The 24,066-nt window shown below is 58.1% G+C and overlaps 1 protein-coding gene across 2 annotated transcripts in view; it reads left to right on the plus strand.

Annotated features, from left to right (window-relative positions):
• Positions 1–24,066, plus strand: part of NAV1 (neuron navigator 1) — a 68,891-nt gene that overhangs the window by 5,160 nt on the left and 39,665 nt on the right. For both annotated transcript variants that reach the window (XM_056511451.1, XM_056511452.1), the window contains exons 2-4: positions 7,419–8,006; positions 8,450–8,550; positions 10,725–11,441. In XM_056511451.1, the coding sequence (XP_056367426.1) occupies positions 7,444–8,006; positions 8,450–8,550; positions 10,725–11,441 (1,381 nt within the window). In that variant the 5' untranslated portion in view covers positions 7,419–7,443. The remainder of the gene's footprint in view (positions 1–7,418; positions 8,007–8,449; positions 8,551–10,724; positions 11,442–24,066) is intronic.

The raw sequence follows: 24,066 nt of genomic DNA on the forward strand, positions 1-24,066 counted from the left end.
CCCTCTGGAGTGGTGATTGTTGTGACACCCACACACACACACAGACATACAGGCACAGACACTCACACACCCACACACACACAGACACACACACCCACACACACACACAGACATACAGGCACACACACCCACACACACTCACACCCACCCACCCACCCACACACACACCCACACACACCCACACCCACACACACCCACACACACCCACACACACTCACACACACACACACACTCACACACCCACACACCCACACACACTCACACACACACCCACACACACAAACACACACTCTCACACACACACACTCACACACACCCACACACACACACACTCACACACACACAGACACACACACTCACACACACACACTCACACACACCCACACACCCCCACACTCACACACACCCACACACACACACCCACACACACCCACACACCCACACACACCCACACACCCACACACACACCCACATACTCACACACACACCCACACCCACACACACCTCCCTCCCCCGGAGCGAGCAGGGAGGTGATTGCCAGCAGCCCTCGCGGATTTACAGCTCACTGGAAAATCCACTCATCCCATTAAGGGCTCCCCGTGGCTTTTGCTTTCCATTGCAAATACCTGTTATCCCAAGGGAAAGCCCCGTGGGTGCCAGTGGGTGTGTGGGGCTCTCAGGGAAACCCCGCAGGAGAGTCCAGGCTGCAAGAGCAGCTTTGCTTATTACAGGACCGACTGGGGAGACCTGTCTCACTCGGCCAGGTAAGAGCAGACACAGCAGCTTAGCTCATGGTGGGAATGGTCTGTGATGGGAATGGTCTGTACTGGGGCAGGGATGAGGAATTCAGTTTGGAATTGGATCCATGGGTTGACTTTCATTCACTTGGTTCATCACCCAAAGTAGGTTCAGCATCTAAAATCACCCCAATTTGGAGCTCAGCTGTGATGATGGCACATCCTCAGCTCTGTGTCTGCTCTTGGGGCTTAATCTCCCACTTTGCTGGCACACTCTGTTGCTGTGTCCCTAGTGATAACCATCCCATATTCCCAGTGGCATTTTTAAATCCTTAACCTGCTTTAGGGGCGGGGGGGGGGAAATCCCTTTTTGGGTACCCTCATGACTCTGCTTTGCCTGCTGTGTGTTGAGAGAGCCGAGTGTTGAAAGGAGCAGAGAGGCCCTGAGGGTCTCTACAGGAGAGCTGGGGGCGCATTGCCAGTGCCAGGATGGGGGGGACAAGCCCAGCTGCCCCCCGGCCATCCCGACCACCCAGCATTCACAGATGCCTGCGAAGGCAGCAGCTTTTGCTGAGTTAATGTGTTTTGCAGCCCCGCCGTGCAGCTGCCTCTCCCCACCACCCCAGCAGCCAAGCCAAAATCCATCAGGGGCTTCCAGGTTTCACGGGCTGAGGCCTGGGGGGGCCGTTTCCGCACAGCGAATGCAGACACCACGACATATGGTGCTGCTCAGTGTTCTCAGGAGCAAAGGGCCAGGTGTGTGATGCTGCAGGAGCACAGGGCTAAATAAATGATGCAACTGGCTCCGTGGAGTTTTGGCCCAGACGAGAGTTCAGCTGAATGTCACCGGAGCTGTGCGGCAGCTCCTGGCCCAGGGCTTGATCTGGCGCTGGAGGTTCTCAGCCCCGTGGCAGCACTGAGGTTCTGGGAAGGTTTTGGGAAGGGTTTTGGGTGGTGTTGGGAAGGTTTTGAAGCCCTCAGGATGTGCAATAGGAGATGTTGTTTTTTGGCAGGACCCCAGGCTCTGCAGTGTCCAGGGGTGGCTTGTGTGCTGGAGGAGGTTCTGCAGGGCTACCGACGGCTGTATGGCTCTTGCCACACAGACGGGAAGAGCAGGGGGCCGAGGAGAGTGGGAGAACCTCAGGCACAACCCAAACCTTCCCAGGCAGCCCTTCACTGCAGGGGCATCTGGAGAGGGTTCGGTGGGGTGTCACCCCATGGAGGGACAGCCCAACCCTTTTCCCTAGGGGTGTTGGGGACACCGGGACATAACAGGCAGTGCTTCTGGGGACAGATGGCACCAGGCACCGGACAGATGGCTCCGTCCCAGACAGGCAGCCGGGGGCCGGGGGCCGGGCTGGTCCCTGGGGTCTCCCTCTGCCGGCCCGGCTGGTGGCCCGAGGGGAAGAGGCACCACCGGCCGTAGGCGGTGCGGGCACTGCCGGCCCCGTGGGCATCTCACCGGGCAGGGGACGGACACGGGCTCGAGGGCGCGACGCTCGTCCCGGCGGGGCTGCAGCGGCTGGGAGAGGCGGTACCGGGCCGAGGAGAGCGACACCGGTCCGGTTTGAAAGGGTCACGTCTGCTCAGGGGGTGGTACCCGGCGGAGGGGAGGGTGACAGCGGCTCGGGATGCGATACCGGGTGGAGGTGACACCGGTCGGGGCGGGGGGTGACACCGGCCCGGGGGCGGTACCGGGGCGGTACCGGGGCGGTGCCGCAGGCGGAGCTGTCCAGCACCGGCGTCTCCTGAACGGCCGCAGCTCGGGGCCGGGGCCGGGCCGGGGCCGCCCCCGCTGTCCCCCTGCCGGGCACTGCCCAACCCGCCCGGCAGAGCGGACACGCTGCCCGGGTGCCCTGGCTCGGCCCGGGAGCTGTCGCACCCGCCCGCAGGAGCCGGGGCTGTGAGAGGGGTGGGGACGGGCTGGGGAAACACGCAGGGCCGGGGCGAACCGGGCACCGTGTGGCGGGACATCCCCGGGGAGAAGCGTCCACGACCCTTGCCCAGCCCTTCAGACCGTTCCGGATTGCCACCGAGCCCCTTGCACAGACCCCCGCTCGGAGCTCCCAGGCTCTGTCCCAGCCCCAGCCCACCCAGCCTCACCCTACAGCACAATTCGTGCCGAGCCGAGCTCGGTCTCCTGGCCGTACTCCGGCTCGGTGGCAGTGGCTGCTGCTGCAGGTCCAGCCCACAGCTCAGCTTTGCTCAGAGCCGGTTTTATTGAAGTGGGTTAAGTGGCTAATGGGATTGCTGCAGAGCAGCTAAGGCAGGGATTAGTGCTCTGGTTATGGGCTGGGCATCTCTGAAAGTGTTCCAAAAACGTGTGGATGTGGCACTTGGGGTTTAGTGTTGGGTATGGCAGTGCTGGGTTAGCAGTTGGGCTTCACGATCTTGGAGGGCTTTTCCAGCCTCACAATTCTGTGATTTCTCTATGATTTCTCTCTGCCTGGATAACAGCTGATTTCTGTCCTTCAGTGCCTGCCCCTGTCCATCTCCCAGCAGCTCCCAGAGCTCCCAGCATTGTGCTGGGGCGAACAGACATCCAGGACAGGCAGAGCTGTGTCTGGCTGATCTCCACTTCTACGTGCCTGCACCCAGGAGAAGCACCTGCCTGCACCCAGCTGCCCTGCCCTCGGGAGGGGTGGGAGAGGGGAGCAGTGAGAGCTCCCTGGGGAAGGACCCAGCCTGGTGACGCGGGTGGTGGCAATGTCCCCGGCGATGGCACAGGCTGGTGGGCAGGCCAGGTCCTGCCCGGGGCACGGGGCTGGAGGGCTGGGCCTGGTGGCTGAATCGGCAGCTTGTTCTCCTCTGAAGGCCCCTTTCTGCCCCGGCTGCCTCTGTTTCTCTTTGGAAAGTTTTATGTTCCTTGTGTCACAAGGACCCTTTTCTCTGTCGCCCTTCCCGAGCGTGCCAGGGAGGAGGTTGTGCTGGAGCCTGGCCATCCCTGATGGCAGCTCAAGGCTGGATGCTGCACAGGGCTGCAAGCCTTTGGGGGCAGTTGTTTCACAGCACCAGGGCCTGTCCCTTGGCAGGGGCTCAGCTCCTCATGCCATTCACACCCTGGGGTTCACCCCTGGGCTGCCCCCTCCACCCTCACCTGTACAAATGAAGGATGCTTTGCAGCCCCTGAGCATCTCCCTGGGGACACCTGGCACAGTGCTGCAGCCCCTGGCATTCCTGTGCTACCAGTCCCAAAGGTGTCTCAAAGATTATTCCAAATTTACAGAGCTGTTCTGCATCCTAGAACACCCAGGGAAGGATCCATCCTCCTTTTTTCCTATTTATCAGCCTGGTTTCCACTCTCTTACCCCTTCCAGAGGCTGCATCAGGGGTGGGAAACAGGCACAGAACAGGAGCAAGGTGCCAGCAGAGGCTGAAGGGTTGAACACATTTTCCATCACTCCATACTCAGAGTCCTGCCACATTTATCCTGGGACACAGGACAGACCCCTGACAGGGATCTAAGCTGTGAGAGAAGCAAATTTTATCTTGCTTATAAAACTCACCCCAAAATGCTACAAAATACAGAGTAAAAAGCTTGCAGAGCCATTTGCTGTTCCCTTGGGAACATGGGAGCCCCCGTGATTGGACCCCTCCAAGGCACAGTGGTGGAGCCAGGGGCTTCAGCCACTCATTGCAGCCCCTGCAGGGCTGGAGGCTGTTCCCATCTCGCTCAGGTGATGGACAGCTCCAAAGCAGATCTGCTGCCGTGCTGGGAATGCTCCAGTGACCCCTCTAGGTCATGGAAATGGGACATGAAATGAGACCAGGCTCCAGGTCCCTGTTCATTTCTGGCTGCTAAAATCACACGTGTGAGATGGATTTGGACATGAGGCTGAGGAAGTAGTTCAAGCTCCAGGCACAACAGATGCCTCTTTGGAGGAGATGCCTTCAGGGATGTGCTGCCTTGTGTCTCTCCTGGGATGAAGGACACAGCCCAGCCAAGGCTTCACCTTCAGTGTGAACACCCGTGACTCTGTGCATGGCATCAGCCAAAGGGATCAAGTCCCACCTCACCTCTGGGACTAAAAACTGAAGTTCACTTCCAGACCTGAGCTCTGGACGAGTATCCTCTGCTTGGCTGGGAGATGAATACCTCCAGCTGCCCAGGAGGTGAGCCCTGATCCCAGGCATGGCTCTGCTGCCCACAGCACTGCTGTGGCTTCTCCAAAATATACCCCGGTGCTAAAATACCTTGTGTGCAGCTGCACAGGACCCAGTGACCCCAAGCTGATACCCAGGGGAGTGATGGGGCCAAAAACTCACCCAGCAGCTGAAAGTCTCCAAATTAAAGCATCAGGTGCAAGTTCCCAGGGTTCGTTACTCGGAGGGGGAGCAGCAGCCTGTGCCTGAGAGCTATTCCTGGGCTGAAGGAGAAAGTTGTTTCCCTTTTGAGCTAATTACAAAGGAGCTGCTGGGTCTATCTGGGTCAAGCCATGACCTGCTTTAGCCAGGCAGAGGAGCAGGATGCCAGTGTGACACAGCATGACACAGCACAGTGGGGTTCATCTGCTCCCCTGTCATCATCACACACTGGGCACATGCCAAGGACACCCAGTCCTAGAGGCAAAGCTTGGATGGGGTAAAATCCATCTGGAGGCAAAGGAAGAATTCTTTGGGTACAAGAATGGGCTTGAATCTTGCCCAGGGATGGTTTTAGTTCCTGGTGGTTGATGCTGGATGTGTAGAGGGCTTCTGGACAAAGGAGTGGCTCCTTCTGGAGCTGCTGGGAGGAATAGGGACTTGGCAGGGGTTGCTTTGGTTTATCCCTTTGGTGGCATCCCTTGGTGTGGGACCCAGCATGAGGGTCCAGCTGGTGTCACAGGCTGGGGGAGTGGGACCACATCCACATCACCCCTCAGCCATCCCCCAGGGAACCCACAGCATCTCTAGAGCAGAGTGAAGCCCAGGGAGGGGGGTCAGCAGGGCCTAGCCAGGCACAGAGGAATCCTTGGAGAGATCTGAGGTGTGTGTGGTGGGAAAAGGACTGCTCTGAGCCTGGCTCCCAGCAGGCATTGGCATCTCCTGAGAAGCCTCAGCCCTGTGAGCACAAGAGAGGGATTGATTTTCTTGTGGCCAGCGTGGTAGCTTTGGCTTCTGCTGCAGCTGTGGCATCGCTGGTGGGCTCAGAGGGGATGAAATGGAAGTTGTGTCCGCAAGAGAGAAATCCAAAGTGGAAAAAAATCTGCAAAACCTGGTTACAGCCCCTATGCCACATGGCCAGGGAGCAGGCAGGGCTGGAGGAGTGCTGCGTGCTGGTGGTGCTCAGTGGGTGCTGGGGAAGGTAGGGTCATAGTATAAATCTAAATTAAAATTTTGCCTCTGAGTTGATTGAGGATGAGCTCGGGACAGATTTTATGGAGTGAGGAGCAGGTGATCTCCCTCTGCATTAGGAGAAAACCTACCAGGACCACTGGGGCTAGAAGTGTTTGTGTGAGGGACATTGGGCTGAAATGGGTGTCTTGGAACTAGTGGTTTCATCATCCTTGCGCCTATGGGGAGGAAGGTTCCCCTATCCTTGGAAGTGTCCAAGGTCAGGTAGGACAGCTGAACAACCTGGGGTAGTGGAAGGTGTCCCTGCCCATGGCATGGGGTTGGAATTAGAAGATGGTCTGTAAGGTCCCTTCCAACCCAAACTGTTCTGCAGTTCTATGAAGATCAACCTTGTTTGTGTTTGCACAAGGTGTTCTGCAGCTCAAGGCTGTGAACTGCTGTCCCCAGGCAGACCACTCTCAGGGCAGAGGCTGCCTCAAAGAGAGGGGAAAAGAAGTGTACAATTGGGGTTTATAAGTGTGGGTTGCGGGCTCAGCTTGGAAACAGACTGGGGGACAGAGGAGAGCTGCTCTCTGCTGATATTCACAGCTGGTTTGGGAACATTATGCCCCCAAAAATGAGCTGGTGTCCAGCTGGGTGCTGAGCCCTGGCCTCCACGCTCCCGGGAGTGACCTTTGTAGGTGCTGGAAATCCCAGTGGCACTGGAAAGCCCTGCCTGCCTCCTGCTGCCCACCTTGCAGCGCCCTTGGCTGTGGGCTGGTGCCAGAGCAGGCCCATCCATCCCTGAGCTGCATCTGTGTGCCCCCGTGGGAGTGGCAGAGCCCCCGTGCCTGCCTCCACCCCTCCTCCTGCAGTGACTCAGGGACAGATCTGTTCCAGAGCCCAAGTGCCTGTCCCAGCACTGCCTCCCCCTCCTCTGCCGTGCCTCGGGGCCGTGGCCATGAGACAGAGACAGCTCAGCCAGGAGACATCCTCTGAAACATCCCAGTGTTCCAGAGGCTCCAGGGACAGCAAGCCCAGAGCTGTGCGTGCCACTTTCCTCTGCCCCTTAATCAGAATTGCCTTGGAAAGACCTTTGGAACTCCTGACTGGCACTGGAATTGGTGCTGAGGCTCCTTGGTCTCATCCGCTGCATCAGCCCTTCTCCCTGTGACCCGCGGCTGCACCATCAAATGATCCAGCTCACGTGGGTCTGGAAAAAGGAATTTGAGTGTGTTCACCCCAGTGCAGCCTGTGGGGCACGGTTTGGTCCCTGCAGACCCCCAAAGGCCTGGGGGGGCACGTCCAAGGATGGGGACATTGAGCACCCATGGCCAGCAGGGACAAAGACCAAGGTCTGCTGCAGCTGAGGGGCTGTGGGTGCCTTCTCTGTCCTGGGCTGTGACAAATCCTCCTCTTTCTCCACAGCCTTGCCAGCAGCTGCCTTACCAGGATGAAGGGGACAGCCAATGTCAACTCCACTGGCCGCAGCCACTACCAGTCTGCCATCCCAGTGCCCCGTGCCATGGCCCATGGCAAACTGCACACCACAGCCTCCCTGAGCACCCCAGGCTCCCCTGTCCTGCACAGGGCTCCATCCCCTCGGCCAGGGAAGGTGCCAGCCCCCAGTCCCAAGACTCTCAAGCCCAAAGCTGCTGGCCATGAGCCAGCCAAGGGCAGGGAGGGAAGCCCCAGTGTCCCCACTCATGGGGGGCAGAAAGCCCTGTCAAGACCCCTGGTGTGCCCTGGGAAATTGCCAGAGGCAGTGGACAGTGGGAGGAGAGGGGCAGGCAGGGTGGGGGAGCCCACGGAGCTGCACAGTGCTCCCCTAGCACAGGGCAGGGGTGGGGGGCGGCTGGGAGGGACCCCTGGGAAGGGCAGTGGAACAGCCACACCAGGGACAGGGGATGCCTCACAGGGGAGGGGCCCTGTGTTTGGGTCAGGGGCCATCACTTTCTCCTCAGGGCCCCCACACAGCCACCCCATCACTGCCACTGTGGCACCCTTCCAGTACCGGTGAGTCCGTGGGGATGGAGGAACATGGGGCTGGGGGGGCATGGGGACAGGGGGCTGGGGGACAGGGGCTGGGGGGAATGGGGACAGGGGGCTGGGGGACAGGGGGCTGGGGGGGCATGGGGACAGGGGGCTGGGGGACAGGGGGCTGGGGGGGCATGGGGACAGGGGGAGGCAGGCAGGCCCAGGAGGGGTGGCCATGGGAAATGGTGGGGTTGGGTGAGGGGGCTCTGTACCAAGAGGAAGGTTCCCACTGGATTTGGGGGGCAGGAGTTCCTAAGGCACCCATGGGAGCTGGTGTGGGGCTGGGGATGGACTCATTGAGGAATAGGGTGCCCTGGGACCCCTTGCCATGTCCATGGCAGAGCCTATGGCTCCACGTTCTCATCTCCTGGGGTCCCCAGCCAGTTGCCCCAGTCACCCACTCTCGCCCCCTCTGCCCGCAGGCTGCGGGAGGACCGGGAGCATGGGAGGGCCACATCCCCGGGTGATGAGTGCTCTGCTCCTGAGAAGGGATCTGACCCTGAGCCCAAGCACAGAGGCCTGAGTGAGTCCAGAGGGGTTGGTCAGGAGTGGGGGTGTCCTGCTGGGGGGCTGCTGTGACGGTGCCAGGGGACAGAGGCTCGTGCTGGAAGGGGAACCAGGGCTGGAGTCAGGGGGCGGTGGGGAGGGGGAACCCTCACATGGGAGGTGCTCCAGCTCCCCTGGGAAAGGCTCGTCTGCAGCCCCTGCATCGGGTGACCTCCGTGGCCAAAACCCCACACTGTGGGACACACAAGGGACTGAACCCAGGGCACTGAACCCTCTGGGGCCGGCGCCAGGACATCACCAGGGCTGCCTCCTTTCCCTCCCCTTCCCGGTTACCCAGCGAGCTCCAGGAATGACCCATTTCCAAGGAGCCGGCACGGAGGGACGGCTGGGGCCCCACACCCACCACCAGGTCGCCCCCTTTCTCGAGGGCTGAATAGAAGCTCCCCGCTGCAATGCTGAGGCCACCCCGGTCCCCTCTGGCGCTTGATTTGGGGGAGATTTTGGAGAGGCGGCTCCAGGGAGGATGCTGGGGCGGCGGTTGCCAGGGCAGCGGCAGCCGAGGATGGCGGGATGCTCCAGAGATGTGCAGGGGAGGGGAAAAAGAGAGCCGGGAGCTTCACCAGGTGATCTGAAGGGACAGAAGTCGGTCAGGTCCACGGTGGCTCCTGGCAGAGCCCGACTTTGACCTGCAGTCCCTCAGTCAGAGAATAATCAGCGCTGAGCCCCGATTTGGAAAGTGCTGAAGCCAGCAGCAAGTGGGAGGATATTCAGGAGGGAGCAGGAGCGAGCGGGGCTGGCATGCACCCAGTGCAGCTGCCCTGCTCCTTGGGGAGGTTTTGGGATAGAGCCGAGCGGGTTCGGCACTGGAAGGGGCCGGATCCTTTCCCTCACTCCATGCCTGCTCCGGCTTCCCCGGCCCACGGCACCTCCCACGGGCAGGGAACGGGGACATTGGGAGACCCCAAGAATCACCTCAGCACCCCCAAAACGACACAACACCAGCAGATTTGCCCTCTGCAGAGGGACCTGCACCAGGCAACAGCCCTCCCTCGAGCCCCGAGCGGCTTTGGGGTGCAGCTTGTGCACCCATCCTGCCCCACGAGCACCTCTTACAAAACACCCTTTTTTTGGGCATCCTTTCTTGTCCCAGCCAAGCAGAGTTCTTTGTGACTCTTCAGCACTAACTACCACGGGCTGAACCCCGGATCACCGGCCTGGGGTGGGCTGGGGGGCTCGCACCATGCCCGGTCCTCCCGTCCTTATCTCGGCAGCCGTGATGGGCTCTAATGCAATATTTCCCGGCGGTTGCCATGGTAGCCCGCGTGAGGTCACCAAATAGACTTAATTCAGCCCTCCCGAGGGACGGGTAATTAATGAAAAATGATGATAACCAGATCCCACTCCCCTTCTTCCCCCATCCGCCCTTAATTCCCTAGGATCAATGGAGAGGCCCCGCTGGGTTTGGGGGCCACACTGTCCCTCGGGGGATTCTTGGGGCCACCCTGGGCCCTTGCTGCACAATTTGGGGAGAAACGGGGATGCTTTGGTCCCCCTGGGAGTGGGTGCGCAGAGTCTAGATGGATGTGAGGTCCAGGCGGGCGGGACAGGGGGTTCTTCAGCGCAGGGTGCTGGGGTGTGGGACCCCTGAGCTGGCTTCATCCACCTCCCGCCCAGCACCCAGCACGTCCCTGCGAGCGAGGGGCTGCGGAACGGGGCCGGTAGCTCGCGGGGCTATCGCCGGCTCCCCGCCAGCTTCAGGAGGTGCCGTGCCACCGCAGGGTCCGTGCCACCGCAGGGTCCGTGCCACCGCAGGGTCCCGCTCGCAGCGCTGTCCCCGGGGTCCCGCCCGCCCCCCGCTTTCCGCCGCGCGCGCCCCCGCCCGGCCCCGCCCCGCGGCGCGCGCCCCCTCCCCACGCCGCCCCCCGCGGGCGCGCGCGCCGCGCCCCGCCCCCTGCCCGCGCCGGAGGAGGGCGGGCGCTTTTTGTTCGCCCCTGACATTCCGCTGGTTCGCCGAGCCCTGCCGGCGGCGGAGCGCCGAGGTGGGGCCGTGCCGCTCGCCCCTCTCCCCCCAGCCCAACTCCCCGCCCGCGCCATCCCCTCCCCGCCCCGCTCCGCTCCGCCCCGGCCGGTGGGACGGGCGCTGACGCCGCCTCTCCCTCTGTCTCGCCCGGTGTGTCCTCGGTGCCGCAGCGACAGCAGCAGCGCCCGGCGGGTTAAATGGTTGCAGCGCGGGGATGCTGGGGAGCAACCTCAAGAGCCTTCCCGACGTGGAGCTGGGCGAGGAGGAGCGCGGCTTTCGCCGGGGCCCCGACGGCAGCACCGTGATGCCGAAGCGGGCGAAGGCGGCGGCGGCGGCCGCGGGGCCGCGGGGCGCGGAGCTGCGCGTCTTCAAGGCGAGCAGCGCGGAGGGGCGGCTGCCGGCCGGCTCCAACCTGCGCAAGCAGAAGTCGCTCACCAACCTCGCCTTCCTCACCGACGCCGAGAAGAAGCGGCAGCTCTATGAGCCTCGCTGGAGCGACGACATGGCCAAGGCGGCCGCGCCGGGGCCGGCGGCGGCGGGGGGCGGCGGGCGCGGCGGCCCCCGCGGGCGGGACGCGCCCGCCATGTCGCGGAGCCTGTCCCGCTCCGAGCACTCGCTGCTGTCGCCGCGCCCCGCCGGCCCCGCCAAGCCGCCGCCCGCGGGGAAGCCGAGCCGCATCCCCCGCGGGCCCTACGCCGAGGTGAAGCCCCTCAGCAAGGCCCCCGAGGCGGGCGGCGGCGGCGGCAAGTGCGACGACGAGCTGCTGGGCGGGAAGGGGCCGGCGGTGGCGGCGGGCACCGAGGAGAAGCCGTACCTGAAGGTGGACCCCGAGCTGGTGGTGACGGTGCTGGGCGACCTGGAGCAGCTCCTCTTCAGTCAGATGCTGGGTGAGTGCGGCCGGCGCGACCCCCGGGCCCGACGCCGGGATGGGAATGGCCAGCAGCGGCAGCTGGAGCATCTGGGCTCCTGGCACAGCGTGAGGACCCGCTGGTGGCCACCTCAGTGTCTTGAAGCGAAGGGAGACTGGGGGGAAAGCAGTCATCAGCCTCGGTGTCCTCGTCACTTACAGTCACAGAATGGTTTGGGTTGGAAGAGACATCAGAGCTCGTCCTTATCCACCCCCTGCCATGGGCAAGGACACCTTCCACTAGCCCTGGTTGCTCCCAGCCCTATCTAGCCTGGCCTTGGCCCCTGCCAAAGGGATCGGGAAGCCACAGCTGCTCTGGGAAACCTGTGCCAGAGTCTTCCCACCCTCACAGGGAGAATTCCTTCCCAATATCCCATTTTCCCTTGCCCTCTGTCAGTGGGAAGCCATTCTGCCTTGTCCTGTCGCTCCGGGCTCTTGTCCTAAAGTCCCTCTGCAGCTCTCCTGGAGCCTCTTTAGGTGCTGAGAAGGGCTTTCAGGTCTCCCCAGAGCTTTCTCCAGGCTGAGCACCCCCAGCTCTCCCAGCCTGGCTCCAGAGCAGAGGGGCTCCAGCCCTCTGTGCATCTCAAGGCACGCTTGAGGGAAGGTGCTGTCACTGCCTCTTGCCTTGGAGGAAGGGCAGTTCCTCCTCGCAAGGAGCGGTGGCAGGTGGTGGCGGAGCTTGTCCTCCCCCACGTGTCTTGTCGGCCATCCCTTGTCTCAAACCCACCAGCACCACGGAGCTGCACAGCTGGGTGCCACAGCTGCTCCCACCGTCAGCGTGGCTTGCCCTGGGGGTGACCTTGGGAAGCTGCTGGTGGAGGTGCCGTACGAGGGGTCCCTGCTGCTCCATGTTGGGCAGATCCAGAGCTCCACTGAGGTCTGTGGCTCTGGCAGAGGAGGGTTCCCCAAGGATGCTGCTGCAGGGTGTGCGTGAGCCGGTTTCAGGCTGTGGCTGCCTGCGCTTTGCTATCCCTGTGGGTTTGATCCCCGAGCTTGTTGTGTGCCTTGTGTGTGTAGTGGGTTTCCATGAGAACAGCGAGCACTGGCCCAGTGCTGGCTGTGCCCCAGACCTTGGAACCCACTGCCTGTCACGGGCTGCAGCACTGGGTCTGGGTACAGGTGAGCCCAGCCCTTCCATTCTCTCAGCTGTATGCTGATCTCTAGGAACTGTGGCTGCCTTGGCAGCCCTCTGCTTCCACTGACACCCTCTCTTCCCTGCATCACAACCAGCAGTTCCTGGGGTCTTGGCTGGGCAGTGACTGTGGAGGCTTGTGACTCTGAAGAGCTGTGTTTGGTCTGGCAAACTGGCATGAGAAGGTGGCAGGGAGCCCTGCAGAGCCATGATGGTGCTCGAGCTGGTCGGCTGTAAAGCCCTGGTGCTTATTGGTGGGGGGGGAGCAGCACTACAGGCAGGACTGGTGTGTCCAGTCCCTTCAAGTTCTCTGCCTGGGACCTCTTTTTAGGGGGCCTGGAGCTTCTCTGGTGCTTGAGCTGGCTTGAGATGCCTTGTCCTTGCTGTGTGATGAAGAGAAAGGTTGGGAGGCTCTGCCTGGAGCCTGGTGGCAGTGGTTTGGAGTTGTGGAGCAAGCTGGGGTGTGTGCTGGAGCCAGGCACCTGGAAAGCCACACCTGCCGAGTCTGCTTCCCTGCGTACCCCTGGCTGTTCCAGGAGCCTTTGGGATGTCACAGCCACAGCTCTGGCACAGCATGCACCAGCATTTGCTGGCACACAGGCATGGAGCCTCCCAGACCATTGCCCTTGGCCCCCTGGCCATTCTCAGCCACAGGGGTAGCAGCAGTGCCCTCCTTGACAGGGTCTGCCCCAATGCTGGGGCATCCCAGGGCTCACAGGTGACAGGCCACAGAGTGAGCTCGAGGCCTGGGCAGGCAGACTGTGGGGATGAACAGGTGGGATGCAGGAGGTCAGCCCGGCTGCAGGGGCTCAGGCTGTGGTCCCACAGCTGGGTTTACAGACTTCCATCCTCGGGCCTCATGCTGCAGTAGCACCAGATGCCGAGGGAGCAGGGCAGGATGTCAGGAGGGTATGTCACTTACAGAATAACAGACTGCCACTCACTGGTGTTGGCATGCCTGGGGGAATCTCAGTGTACCCCCATGATGCTGTGCGCTTAGGTGGGAGTTTCCTCAGCTTCCCCAAGAGAAATCCTTGCAGGACTGGCCTATGTGGGAGTGACTCCCAGTTTGTGGTACTCTGGAATACCAGAGATCCAAGACAGGATCTTGTGCACACTCTGAGGAAGGGCATGGGTGTGGAAGTGCCCCCAGCAACTGATTGGGTTTCTAGGGTGTTGACCAAGCCTCTATCTGCAACAGTCAGGGCTGACTTTGACCTTGCAAGGTGTTGAACATCCCTTTGGACTGCACTTCTGAAGACTTGGCCAGCTGGTCTCTGCCAGATCTGTCCTCTGTGTATTGCCAATAATTTTCCAAGACACATGGACTGGCAGGCTTCCTCGGGGGGGATCCAGTTGGGTGGGGAGAGCACTTGGGGTGGACAGAGCAGGAGCTGCACTCTGCTGAAACTTCCCTTCTGTTCCATGGGGTTGTACATGGGATTTGTGATGTTGAATCACACCTTCTTACACAAGCCAGCTGTGACCTGGCATATCCATGGCAGCCTGTGTGGTGAGGATGCCATCAGGAGCCTGGGATGTGGTGAGGAAGGAGCAATGTGACACAACTTGAGGGTGTGTAGACACACTGAGCCTCCAGACTCCATTGCTTGCAATCCAGGCAGATGAAATCTTCCCCAGTGGTGATGGTACCTTCCACAACCTGGCTTCCCCAGAAAGAGGTGGTTCCTGTGCTGGAGATGGACCTGGAAGGAATGGGATCCCAGGAGATTTGGATTCAGGAGAGTGGGCTTTACACCCTGCTAGGGTGGTGAGGAGAACCAGGAGAGCAGTTTCTTCCTGGCTGCTACAGGAGATGCTTGGGAGGGAGGGAAGGAAGGACTGCTGTTGTCATCAATCCCTTAGGCAAGTGAAACATCAGCCTGAGCTTTGGCAGTGTCTGCTGAAGGACATCCTATCCAGAGTGGCACGGAAAGACCCGCAAGCCTGGTTTGTGCTGGGAAGAGAGAGGCAGAAATTGTGGGGACTTCCAGCCTCTCCAGAAATGTTTGTCCATGAACTGCTGATGTGTGTTGAGAAGCCTGTGCAGCTTCTGAGCTTCTGGCCCTGCCAGCCACAGTGGCTTCCAGAGACCTTGTCTGTCTTTGGTATCCACACCTGAATTCTCATCTCTTCCTCATGCTTCTGCCAGAAGCATTCCCAAACCTTACTTGGCCAAAAATACAGTTTATTCAGTAATGGCCAAATGTTACCTCTCACTCAGTCACTGCTGTGTTTGATGGCACTGAAGCCTTTGTAGCTGAACTGTGTTCAAAGAGCAGGAGAGGTCACGGGCACGCAGCAGCCACATGTGCTTTGTAGAGGCTATTTCCATCATCCAAATTATACATTTCACATCAACCAAAGACTGAGGCTTCTCATCAAAGCTGGCTGGCAAGTGGGGTTGCTAATTACACCAGTGCCAGTGCCCAACCACAGCAAAAAGGGGATGGAGGGCATGTGGCCAGCGTGGTGGAAGAGCTGGTTGTGCAGAGCTCACCATGCCCATTCTGCATGTGCTGGACTGGGCTGTGCAAGTGCAGGGGCTTTTTTGTACAGGCTGTGCATGTGGTGCCCAGTGTAATGGTTGCACTTACCTAGAGCTCCCCAGAGCACCTCTGAGATCGTGCAGCTGCTTTCTGCAGCCATTTCCTTGTCCATCTCTTGCTGGATGTGGTGTCTCTTAAGTGACTGCTAATTGACATTAACAAGTAAGTGGTCAGTGTTGTGTGGGCCAGAACCCAGGTGGACACAGGTGAGATCCCAGCAGAGATGGTGTTCTCTGAAATGCTCTCTGCAGAAGTCTGCAGCCCTGCCAGACTCTTCAGTTGCAGCTATAGACTGTCCCAGTCCTGCAGCCCTCGGGGGGCCAGCAGGGATGTCCTTGCTGGGCAGGCAGTGCCCTCGTGGTGCCAGCACGCAGGCAGGGCAGAGCCCAGCTGTGCTCAGGCTGTGCTGGTGGGCAGTGGGTGCCAGCAGCCCCTCAGTGGTGGGGAGGAGAGCCAAGGGCTGGAACGGGCTCTGTGACAGGCAGGAGCTGCCTGTTGCTTTTGACTCTGGTTTAGAAAGTAAACCACAGTGCAGAAAAGACTGGCATCTGCCATGCCCTGTGCAAGGACATTCCTGACCCTAGTGGAGATGGGAATTAAGTTACTCCCTTCTGATTGCCCTCCTTGCTGGGAAACACACGGTGTGGGATCAGAGAAGCACTTCTGCCCCATGGCATTCCTCCCTCTGCCCCATGTTATTCCTACCAGTTTAATCAAGCACTGGTGCATCCGTGGCAGCACTGGGCAGCAGCATCCAGGCTCCCTGGCAGGAGACCATGAGGAGGTCAGACACCAAGTAGCTCTTCATTGTGATGAGAGTGGATTATTGCCTTGTAAAGTGCTGTGGCTGTCCTGATACCACCAATGTTATTCCTCTCTTAAGGTCCCTGTGTGACAGCATCTGTGTGACAAGGTCATTGGGATGGGGATTTATTTCCTTTTGTCCACAGAGCTGGACTCCTGCCTTTGGGGTAATACTGAGGAGGAAGGGGAATGGTACACAGTTGTTCTGCTGCTTCCAGCCTGCTCTCAGGAGCTGACAGCAAGCTTTCTCCAGCTGAGATGGCTGCAGTGACTGTGGGGAAGATGTGGAAATGAGATCCATGGGCTGCAGTGCTTCTGCTGAAGCTGTTCGGAATGTGCCCTGTTCCCAGTGATTAAGGCAGTGTGGAAACAGAGCTGAGAAAAAAATAAATCCAGATTTGTCTTTCAGAATTTTCCATGGAAAGAATAAACAGTTGAAAACACATATTTGGGGATGTGCTGCTGAAACAAAATTCTTCCCAAAGAGTCTGAAAATCCCTGTTCAAATGGGGGTTTCCCAATGATTGCCCATATCTCGCAAATCCAACATGTCTAAAAAGAAAATATGTAAATGAATAGAAAATACTGGAAATTCTGGAATTGGTATTTGGGATCTGCTGATGGGATGTGACCACAGTGGGCCTGGATGATGCCCCCTCAAGGCTTTGCAGTCCCACGGGTGTGACTGCTGAGTGCTCTGGGATGGACCCAGCCCACCCAGGCTCCTGCCTGGCCCTGGTGCCTCGTGAGCAGCGTGCTCCTGTGTTGGACTCGGGGAGTCACTGTGGTTCTGGATCCTTCTGGAGAGTATCTTCCACATGCCTCTGCTCCCAACTTTGTGTATTTCGCTTCTCATGCTGTGGCATGTGTCTCTGAGCCCACAGCACTCCCTTGTCACAAGTCCCCCCACCATCAATCATACTGTTGTGTCCCTTTAAGTTCCCAGCTCTTCGTGTTTCTGTGCAGCTCCTCATGGTGCCAGAAAACAAATGTCCCTGTAGGGCTGCAGTCTTGGGATCAAGACTGCCTGACTGTGCAGTGTCAGGTGGACTCACTGGCATGTCCTCTGAATCAGTCACTTGTCTGGTGCAGAGTGTCTTTTGTGGCATTGTGCTTGTGGTGTTCATGTGCAGTGTTCTGGGGTGATGTGCATGCATGGTGTTTCCAGTACTGGTGACTGCAGTGTCCTGGGCTCAGCAGTGTCCTGAGCTGTGTGTGTGTGGTGTTCCTGGTACTGGTGACAGTGGTGTCCCAGGGCCATGAGTGTGGTGTTCCTGGTACTGGTGGCAGTGGTGTCCCAGGGCCATGAGTGTGGTGTTCCTGGTACTGGTGACAGTGGTGTCCCAGGACTGTGTGTGGTGTTCCTGGTACTGGTGACAGTGGTGTCCCAGGGCCGTGTGTGTGGTGTTCTGGTACTGGTGACAGTGGTGTCCCAGGGCCGTGTGTGTGGTGTTCCTGGTACTGGTGACAGTGGTGTCCCAGGGCCATGAGTGTGGTGTTCCTGGTACTGGTGACAGTGGTGTCCCAGGGCCATGAGTGTGGTGTTCCTGGTACTGGTGGCAGTGGTGTCCCAGGACTGTGTGTGTGGTGTTCCTGGTACTGGTGGCAGTGGTGTCCTGGGCTCTGTGTGTGGTGTTCCTGGTACTGGTGACAGTGGTGTCCCAGGGCCGTGTGTGTGGTGTTCCTGGTGCTGGTGACAGTGGTGTCCTGGGCTCTGTGTGTGCAGTGTTCTGGTACGGTGGCAATGGTAAAGCTGCTGTGCCTGGATCCACTCCTTGCGTGGAGTGGGGGTGGCTCCATCCCTCTGTGGTGTCTGAGTCCTTGTCCTCTCCAGGCTTCACACCTTGGCTGTGTCTCATGCAGAGCTGTGAGGACGCAGGAGATCAGATCCCTTCTGCCATATCCCCCCCTGCAAAGTCAGGTCCTCCAGCAGACACATGAAGCAGCTCTCCCGGGGAGCCGGGAAGCGGTTGCCAGTTCTCCGGCTGGAAAGCAGTGAGCCTGGGAGGGTCCAGGACGTGAGAGGCTTGGAGCTGGGCTGGAAGGCTCCGTGTTGCCTCGTGGTGGGGTGGAGGGGCAAAGGGAGAGCAGGGCTTGCGCACGCTGCTGCATTGCAGCTCCGAGCAGGAGCGGAGCGGGAGGGGAGCTGGGAAGGCAGGGATGCTGCAGCCGCGAAGCTGGGAAGTCAGGGGATGCTGCATTGCAGAGCTGAGATTAGAAGCTGTGCAAATGGAAATGTGCTTGTGTCAGGGGGGTGTGACACTGAGCGTGGTGCCCAGTGCCCACCGATTTGCTGGTCCTTCCTCTAATCCAGTTCTTCCATGTTTTGTTTCGCGCCAGCATTTCTCTCATTCCTTACGCTGGTATTTGTCTTGTTCAATTGAGGGCATAATGTATTTTTTATTAATTCAGGAGGAAGACTGAGATTCATCTCTCACTGAAGGACCTACTGGAATTCACATAGGGAAACTGAGCAGAAGCTCAGCCCGTTTGGGCAGGACATTTTCTTTGCTCCTGGGAGCAGCCATGGACGGGGAGGTGGCTCCAGAGCCTTGTGGCCCTGGCACAGCATGGCATGTGAGCTTCCTGGAGGGGGACCTGGGCACACCTTGGCCACACATGTGCCCCTGTGCTGCCCAGTGAAATGCAGGTGTGTCTTGCAGCTGGACATGTGCCTCCATCTCTGTGAACATGTGAGCATGCCAGTGCTTTGGGAGCACAGGCTTTTCCACCTGGCATAGGTATCAGTGATTTTTAATCACTTCACCTTGCTCTGGTTTTGTGTCAGCCTTGTCATCTCTCTTCTTAGCTGGCCTGCTCATCCAGAGGTGGGCACTTTGCAGTTCTCTTCTGTACCTGTGAGGGTCTGGCCTCAACCATCCCCCTGAAATTACAGAAAGATTTTATGGCAAATTCAGAAATTAGTGTCTGAAGACATAAAGGCAGGGCTGCTCTGCCTTCCCTTCAGGCTGGGTCTTGCCCAGTGGGCAGGGAGGGGATGGTGAGCTGGCTGGGAGGGACGCAGGAGGTGCCTTTCAAAGGGGAGCTGAAATGGAGGGTTGGAGCCGCGGTTCCCTCGGCAGTTGCGAGCTGACTCGCAGCCACAGGTGACGCGGTGGAAGGGCCGGGCTCTGTGCCAGCTCCTGCCGTGGCTGTGGGATTGCAACCTCTCCTGCCTGGTGAGCTGGAAGGATGGCTCATGGCTGAGGTCCTCGTTGAAGCTGCTGGAGGTTCTGGTTGTTTTCATGTGACCCAGAAAAATGGGCTGAGCTGTGCTGTGTGAGCTGGAGGGGAGGTTACAGAACCATAGAATGGTTTGGGTTAAACCATTAGAGATCATCTTGTTCCAACCCCTGCCATGGGCCAGGACACCTTCCACTAGCCCTGGTTGCTCCAAGTCCCGTCAAACGTGACCTTGAACATCTCCAGGGATGGGTCAGCCACAGCTTCTCTGGGCAACCTGTGCCAGGGCCTCACCATCCTCACAGGGAAGAATTTCTTCCTAATCTCTAGTCTAACCCTGTTCCATTCAATTTAAAGCTGCTCCCCATAGCTGCAGCATGGCAGATGGGTAGTGCCATACCTTTAGCATTGGAGAAAAGTAGAACCATCTTTATTTCTCAGGCCCGCCCTTCTGGCTGCCAGCCTGCACTTTTTGGTGTCTGGGGGAGCTGCATGTCCCACTTCTGTGCATCTTATGCAGGGTTGTGTCATCAGGAGTGACAAAGCTGGCAGTGAGACCCTACAATCAGATAAGCTTGTTCAAGAGCACCCAGTCGTGGCCAAACCTTGCCCTTACTGGTTCTGTTGGGAGCCCAGACTGCCTGAAGCTTTCACCTCTGCTTTGTCGTGGGCCTCAAGCGTCCCTGGCACTGCTGTGCCCCAGCCTGGGTCTCCCAATTCCCCAAGCTGGCTTGAAGCACGTTCATGCTGTGGTGCAGGTACAACTCTGTTGCTGGCTATTTATAGCATGTGAGCTTTCAGCCTTGCTGTGCAGTGAGAATAACTCACTGAGGAGACACTTCTCAAAATCACACATCTGCCCATGCGCAGCGTCATCATCTCAGACTTCCCACATGTCATTTTGGGGTCTGTCCTGGTCCTGTGCCAGCCTGCTTTGGCACTAAAAGGGGTTTACCCTGGGTTTTTTTTCTGGCCTGGAGATTCAGCTGGTTAATCATGGCAGGGCTTTGTCGCCCAGTCCTTGTCAGGAATAGCAGCTTTTGCAGGGAGCATGGTGGGGAGCAGGTGGGGCTGTGTAAAACCCACAGCACAGAGAGGAGTCCTTTCACAGCCCAGCATGTGAGATGCAGGCACTGGCAGGGGGGATGAGCACGGGGAGTGCAGGAACCTGCTCTTCGGGCTGGAACCTGTGATGATGAAACTCATCAGCTGAATGGAGCCCTCGGGCTGGAAGTGTTAGTCGCTGCCGGGGTATTTCCAGTTCACTTTATCTCTGGCCTGGCATTACATTTCCAAGCTGATGCAAACAAGTGGAAGAATAGATAGCAGCTAATTCACATTGATCGCTGTGATGCTGGAGCTCCCGAGGTGAGCTGGGGCTGGCAGTAAACGTGCTGTGGACTATGATGGGGCAGCACATCCCTCCCTGCCTGTTTCCCGTGTGGTGCCGCAGGGGACACGTTGCCAGCCTCGTGGATACTTGCTCCCACATCCCGGGGAGCACCTGTTGGCTCCTGGTAATGGTGGTTTCTCTCCCAAATAATGCATACATGGACTCAGGAGGGTTAAAATCTGTCATGGCTTGAAGAACTGTGGTTGCTGGCCAGTACCAGCATTTGCCTGACTCCCAGCAGGCCTGAGTCTTCTCTGCCTCCGGCTGTACCTAGCCTGGAGCTCACAGCTCATCAGTGCAAGGTCCTTTGGCAAATTCCATTTTGATGTCTCACTCTGGGTGGTGAGAGGCTGGATTTATCACTGTCTGGACCTCCTGTCTCCCACAGTCGGGTGGTTGAATGCATCAGAAGCTGACTGCATCCTGACCCTGTGGGGAGGAGCAGTGACAAACCTACCTCAGGCTCTTGCTGCTCAGCCCTGTGCCAGCAGTGCCATGGGCATGGCTGGGATGAGGAGTAAGGGGTCCTGCCCTCCATGGTCCCTCACCCTTCTCCCCAGGGCTCTGCCCTGTTCCCCAGCAGTGCCAGGGATTGCTGTAAGGCCAAAGCTGCTGTCCTTCAACACTCCAGGCTGAGCACAGCAGCTGTTTGGGGGCTGATTCACCAGCAGATTGGGATCCTGCCTCCTTACGGGCTGGATCATCTGGAGGAGGGCAGACACTCCAGCAGCAGCACCTCCAGCCATCTCATTCCCATTTCCCTGAGCCCTTGTAGCTGTGCTTCTGCTGTGCTGCGCCAAACAGCGTCCCGGGACTGCTGAAGCACTAATATCCATCATCTGGTGTGGTTTGCACAGCACTCAGAAATTTGGTGCTATTTTCAGTGAAGTTGAGCTTATTGGCTCATGGGCATCTGCTCCCAGATGGAGAACATGTGGCTGATTCCTGTGAGGGGAGGGGAATGGCCCCACTCATAAAGCAGCATGGGGGATGAGTGAGGGAATCTCATCCTGGAGCCTGTCAGATGCTTTCAGGACTGTGCAGAGTGGGGCCTGGAGGTTGGGCTTTTAGAGCTACTCCTCTGAAAGCAGAATCTGCAGTAAGAGGTCACTCATCAGATATTACGGTGAGGAAAGTACAGTAACCTGGAGGCAGGATTCGATCTCACAGCTGCTGTTTGCACTGCTGGGCACTTCCCACCCTCACTTTCAAAAGTGAACAGCAGATACTTGGCTAATAATCACTGTGCTAAAATGGGTGAAACTCTGGAGGTTCCTGCAAACCTCCCTGCCTGGAACTGAGAAATGAGCACTGCCTAAATGTAATGGCGCACAAACCCTGAGCTCCAAATCAAAAGTAAATTTACAAAGCAGCTTTTCCCTGCCTCACATTCTCAGGTGGGGCATGGTAATGTGTTTCCAAGCCCAGCTGCTCTGTGCAGCAGCAGTGACCAGGGATGAAGCCATGCTCTCTTCACTTTGCTCCCCATTTGTCCATTGCTGCCTTCCAGGGGCAGAGGTGTGGGTTCATTTTGTGGCTGAGTCTCATTCCCTTTGTGGGAATAAAGCAAACTGTTTGTTTGACATTCTCTATAGCTTCAAAGTCAAATAAAATCTGGGTTGCCAGCTTCTTTTTGTATTTCAGGAGATGCCTGTTTTCCATCCCAAACCTTACATGTTTTGCAGCTCAATAGCACATCCCAGACAATGGCTTTAGAAATCAGACGCCTGCATTTTGGACCCACAGTGCTGAGGCAGCGCCAAGTGGTGCATGGGGTGCCAGAATTTGTGCACATGGGGAGAGAGAAGGAGGAGGACAAAAAACTTGCTCTGATGGGATGTTTCCACAGAGATCATGGTAATGATCTTCCATTTCCATATAGCTTTTCATCCGCTGGCAGAGTGTGCTCACTCGTAAGCCGATGCTGCACACATCCTGTGTGGAGACTGCAGCAGCTGCCCTCAAAAATCATGTTGTTCAGAGGGAGGCTCTGAAACAGCAAAGTGGGATCTGCCTAGGGTGAGGGTGACCCCTGAGACCGCAGGGATGCTCAGGGATGCAGGAAGGGATATTAGGAAGAAATTCATTACTCTAAGTGTATTCATTCCTCACAGGTTGCCCAGAGAAGCTGTGGTTGTGCCATCCCTGGAAGTGTTCAGAGCCAGGGTGGATGGGGCTTAGAACAGCCTGGTCTGGTAGAAGGTGTAAGGTGGAGATGATCTTTAAGGTCCCTTCCAATCCAAACTGTTTTGTGGTGATTCTGTGTCCCTGCACCACTGGTATGGGAGCAACCTTGCTGCTGTGTAAACATAATCTTAGTCCTTCCCCACATCAACATCACCTCTGGGATGTGCCTCACATCAGCCCGTGTCCAGCTCGGAGCTGTGCCATGGCCAGATGTGAGCTGGCACTTCTCTTTCTGGAGTTAGAGCCCTGCCAAGAGCTGGGAGCAGCAGTCAGGGTTTATGGTCAGTGCTGGAGCAGGCTGCATCCCACTCTGACACACAGGGTTGTTTTCCTCCTCATCCATCCCTTTTTGCCCTGGTTGCCGTGCTGGAGGAGTTGTTAGGCCATGGAGGGTCCCAGAACTGTGAGGAGGGTCAGGGAAGCCACATCCACTGCTGGAGCACACGGGAGGTTGGTTAGTCTGCAGTATTCCCCTTCTTCCCAAGTGCCTCTCGCTTTCCAGGAGCAGGGAGGTGAGTCTGGAAGCTCTTCTTCTCCCCTGTGCTGAGACGGGCTTGCAAAAGCTACAATTTCTTCTGCTTCCCACCCCCCTCTTTTCCTGCCCAAACATTTTTCCCTGGCCTGATGAATTTTTAAACAAAAACATGGTGAGGAGAAAACAGGAGAGAGGGGAGAAAACCCAGGAGAGGACCTGAGGAAAAAACTGTTTTCCAAATCAGAGTGATTGCAAGAGAAAGTGAAAGTTTAGGTTGTGTTTTTAATTTGAAAGCACCAACTAATTTTATGTGACTTTATACAGAGGAAAAAATACCTTTTCTAATACTCTTTTTAATAAACTCCAGTTTTACAAGTAGTAGTAGTTGGTTGAAAAATACCATGGAATTGTGGAAGTAAAAGGCAGCTGCTGTGCTCTGTAATTCCCCCTGGCTGTGTTGGGGGTCAGTGCTCCCTGGAAGTGGGGGACTGAGGCTGGAGGAGTGGGTGAGGTGGACCCCTCTGCAGGTGCCTCTAGGTGCTTATCTGCCTGTTCACAGGGGATTGCAAGGCTGATCACCCCCACATGGTCACTTTACACAGGGGCAGAATGTGGTTCCTTGCCTGTTGGTGCTGGGCAGTGAGCAGATGTGGGACTTTGGGTGCAGTGGGTCAGAATTTGGCCCAAACTGGAGCCTTTCAGCTGAAGAACTGGCTGGTTAGTGCTGGAGAAAGTGGAAGAAGGGAAAAGGGAGCACAAGGATGGAGAGGAGAGGTGGAGGGAGGAAGGGGTCTGGCTCACTGAGCTAAGCATCACCAGGGAGCCCAAATCCCATGGCCAGGAGGGCTTGTCCTGCTCCATAAGCCAAGCTCTGACCTGCAA

Source organism: Oenanthe melanoleuca, chromosome 26 (assembly GCF_029582105.1).
Source record: "Oenanthe melanoleuca isolate GR-GAL-2019-014 chromosome 26, OMel1.0, whole genome shotgun sequence".
NCBI classification, from domain to species: domain Eukaryota; kingdom Metazoa; phylum Chordata; class Aves; order Passeriformes; family Muscicapidae; genus Oenanthe; species Oenanthe melanoleuca.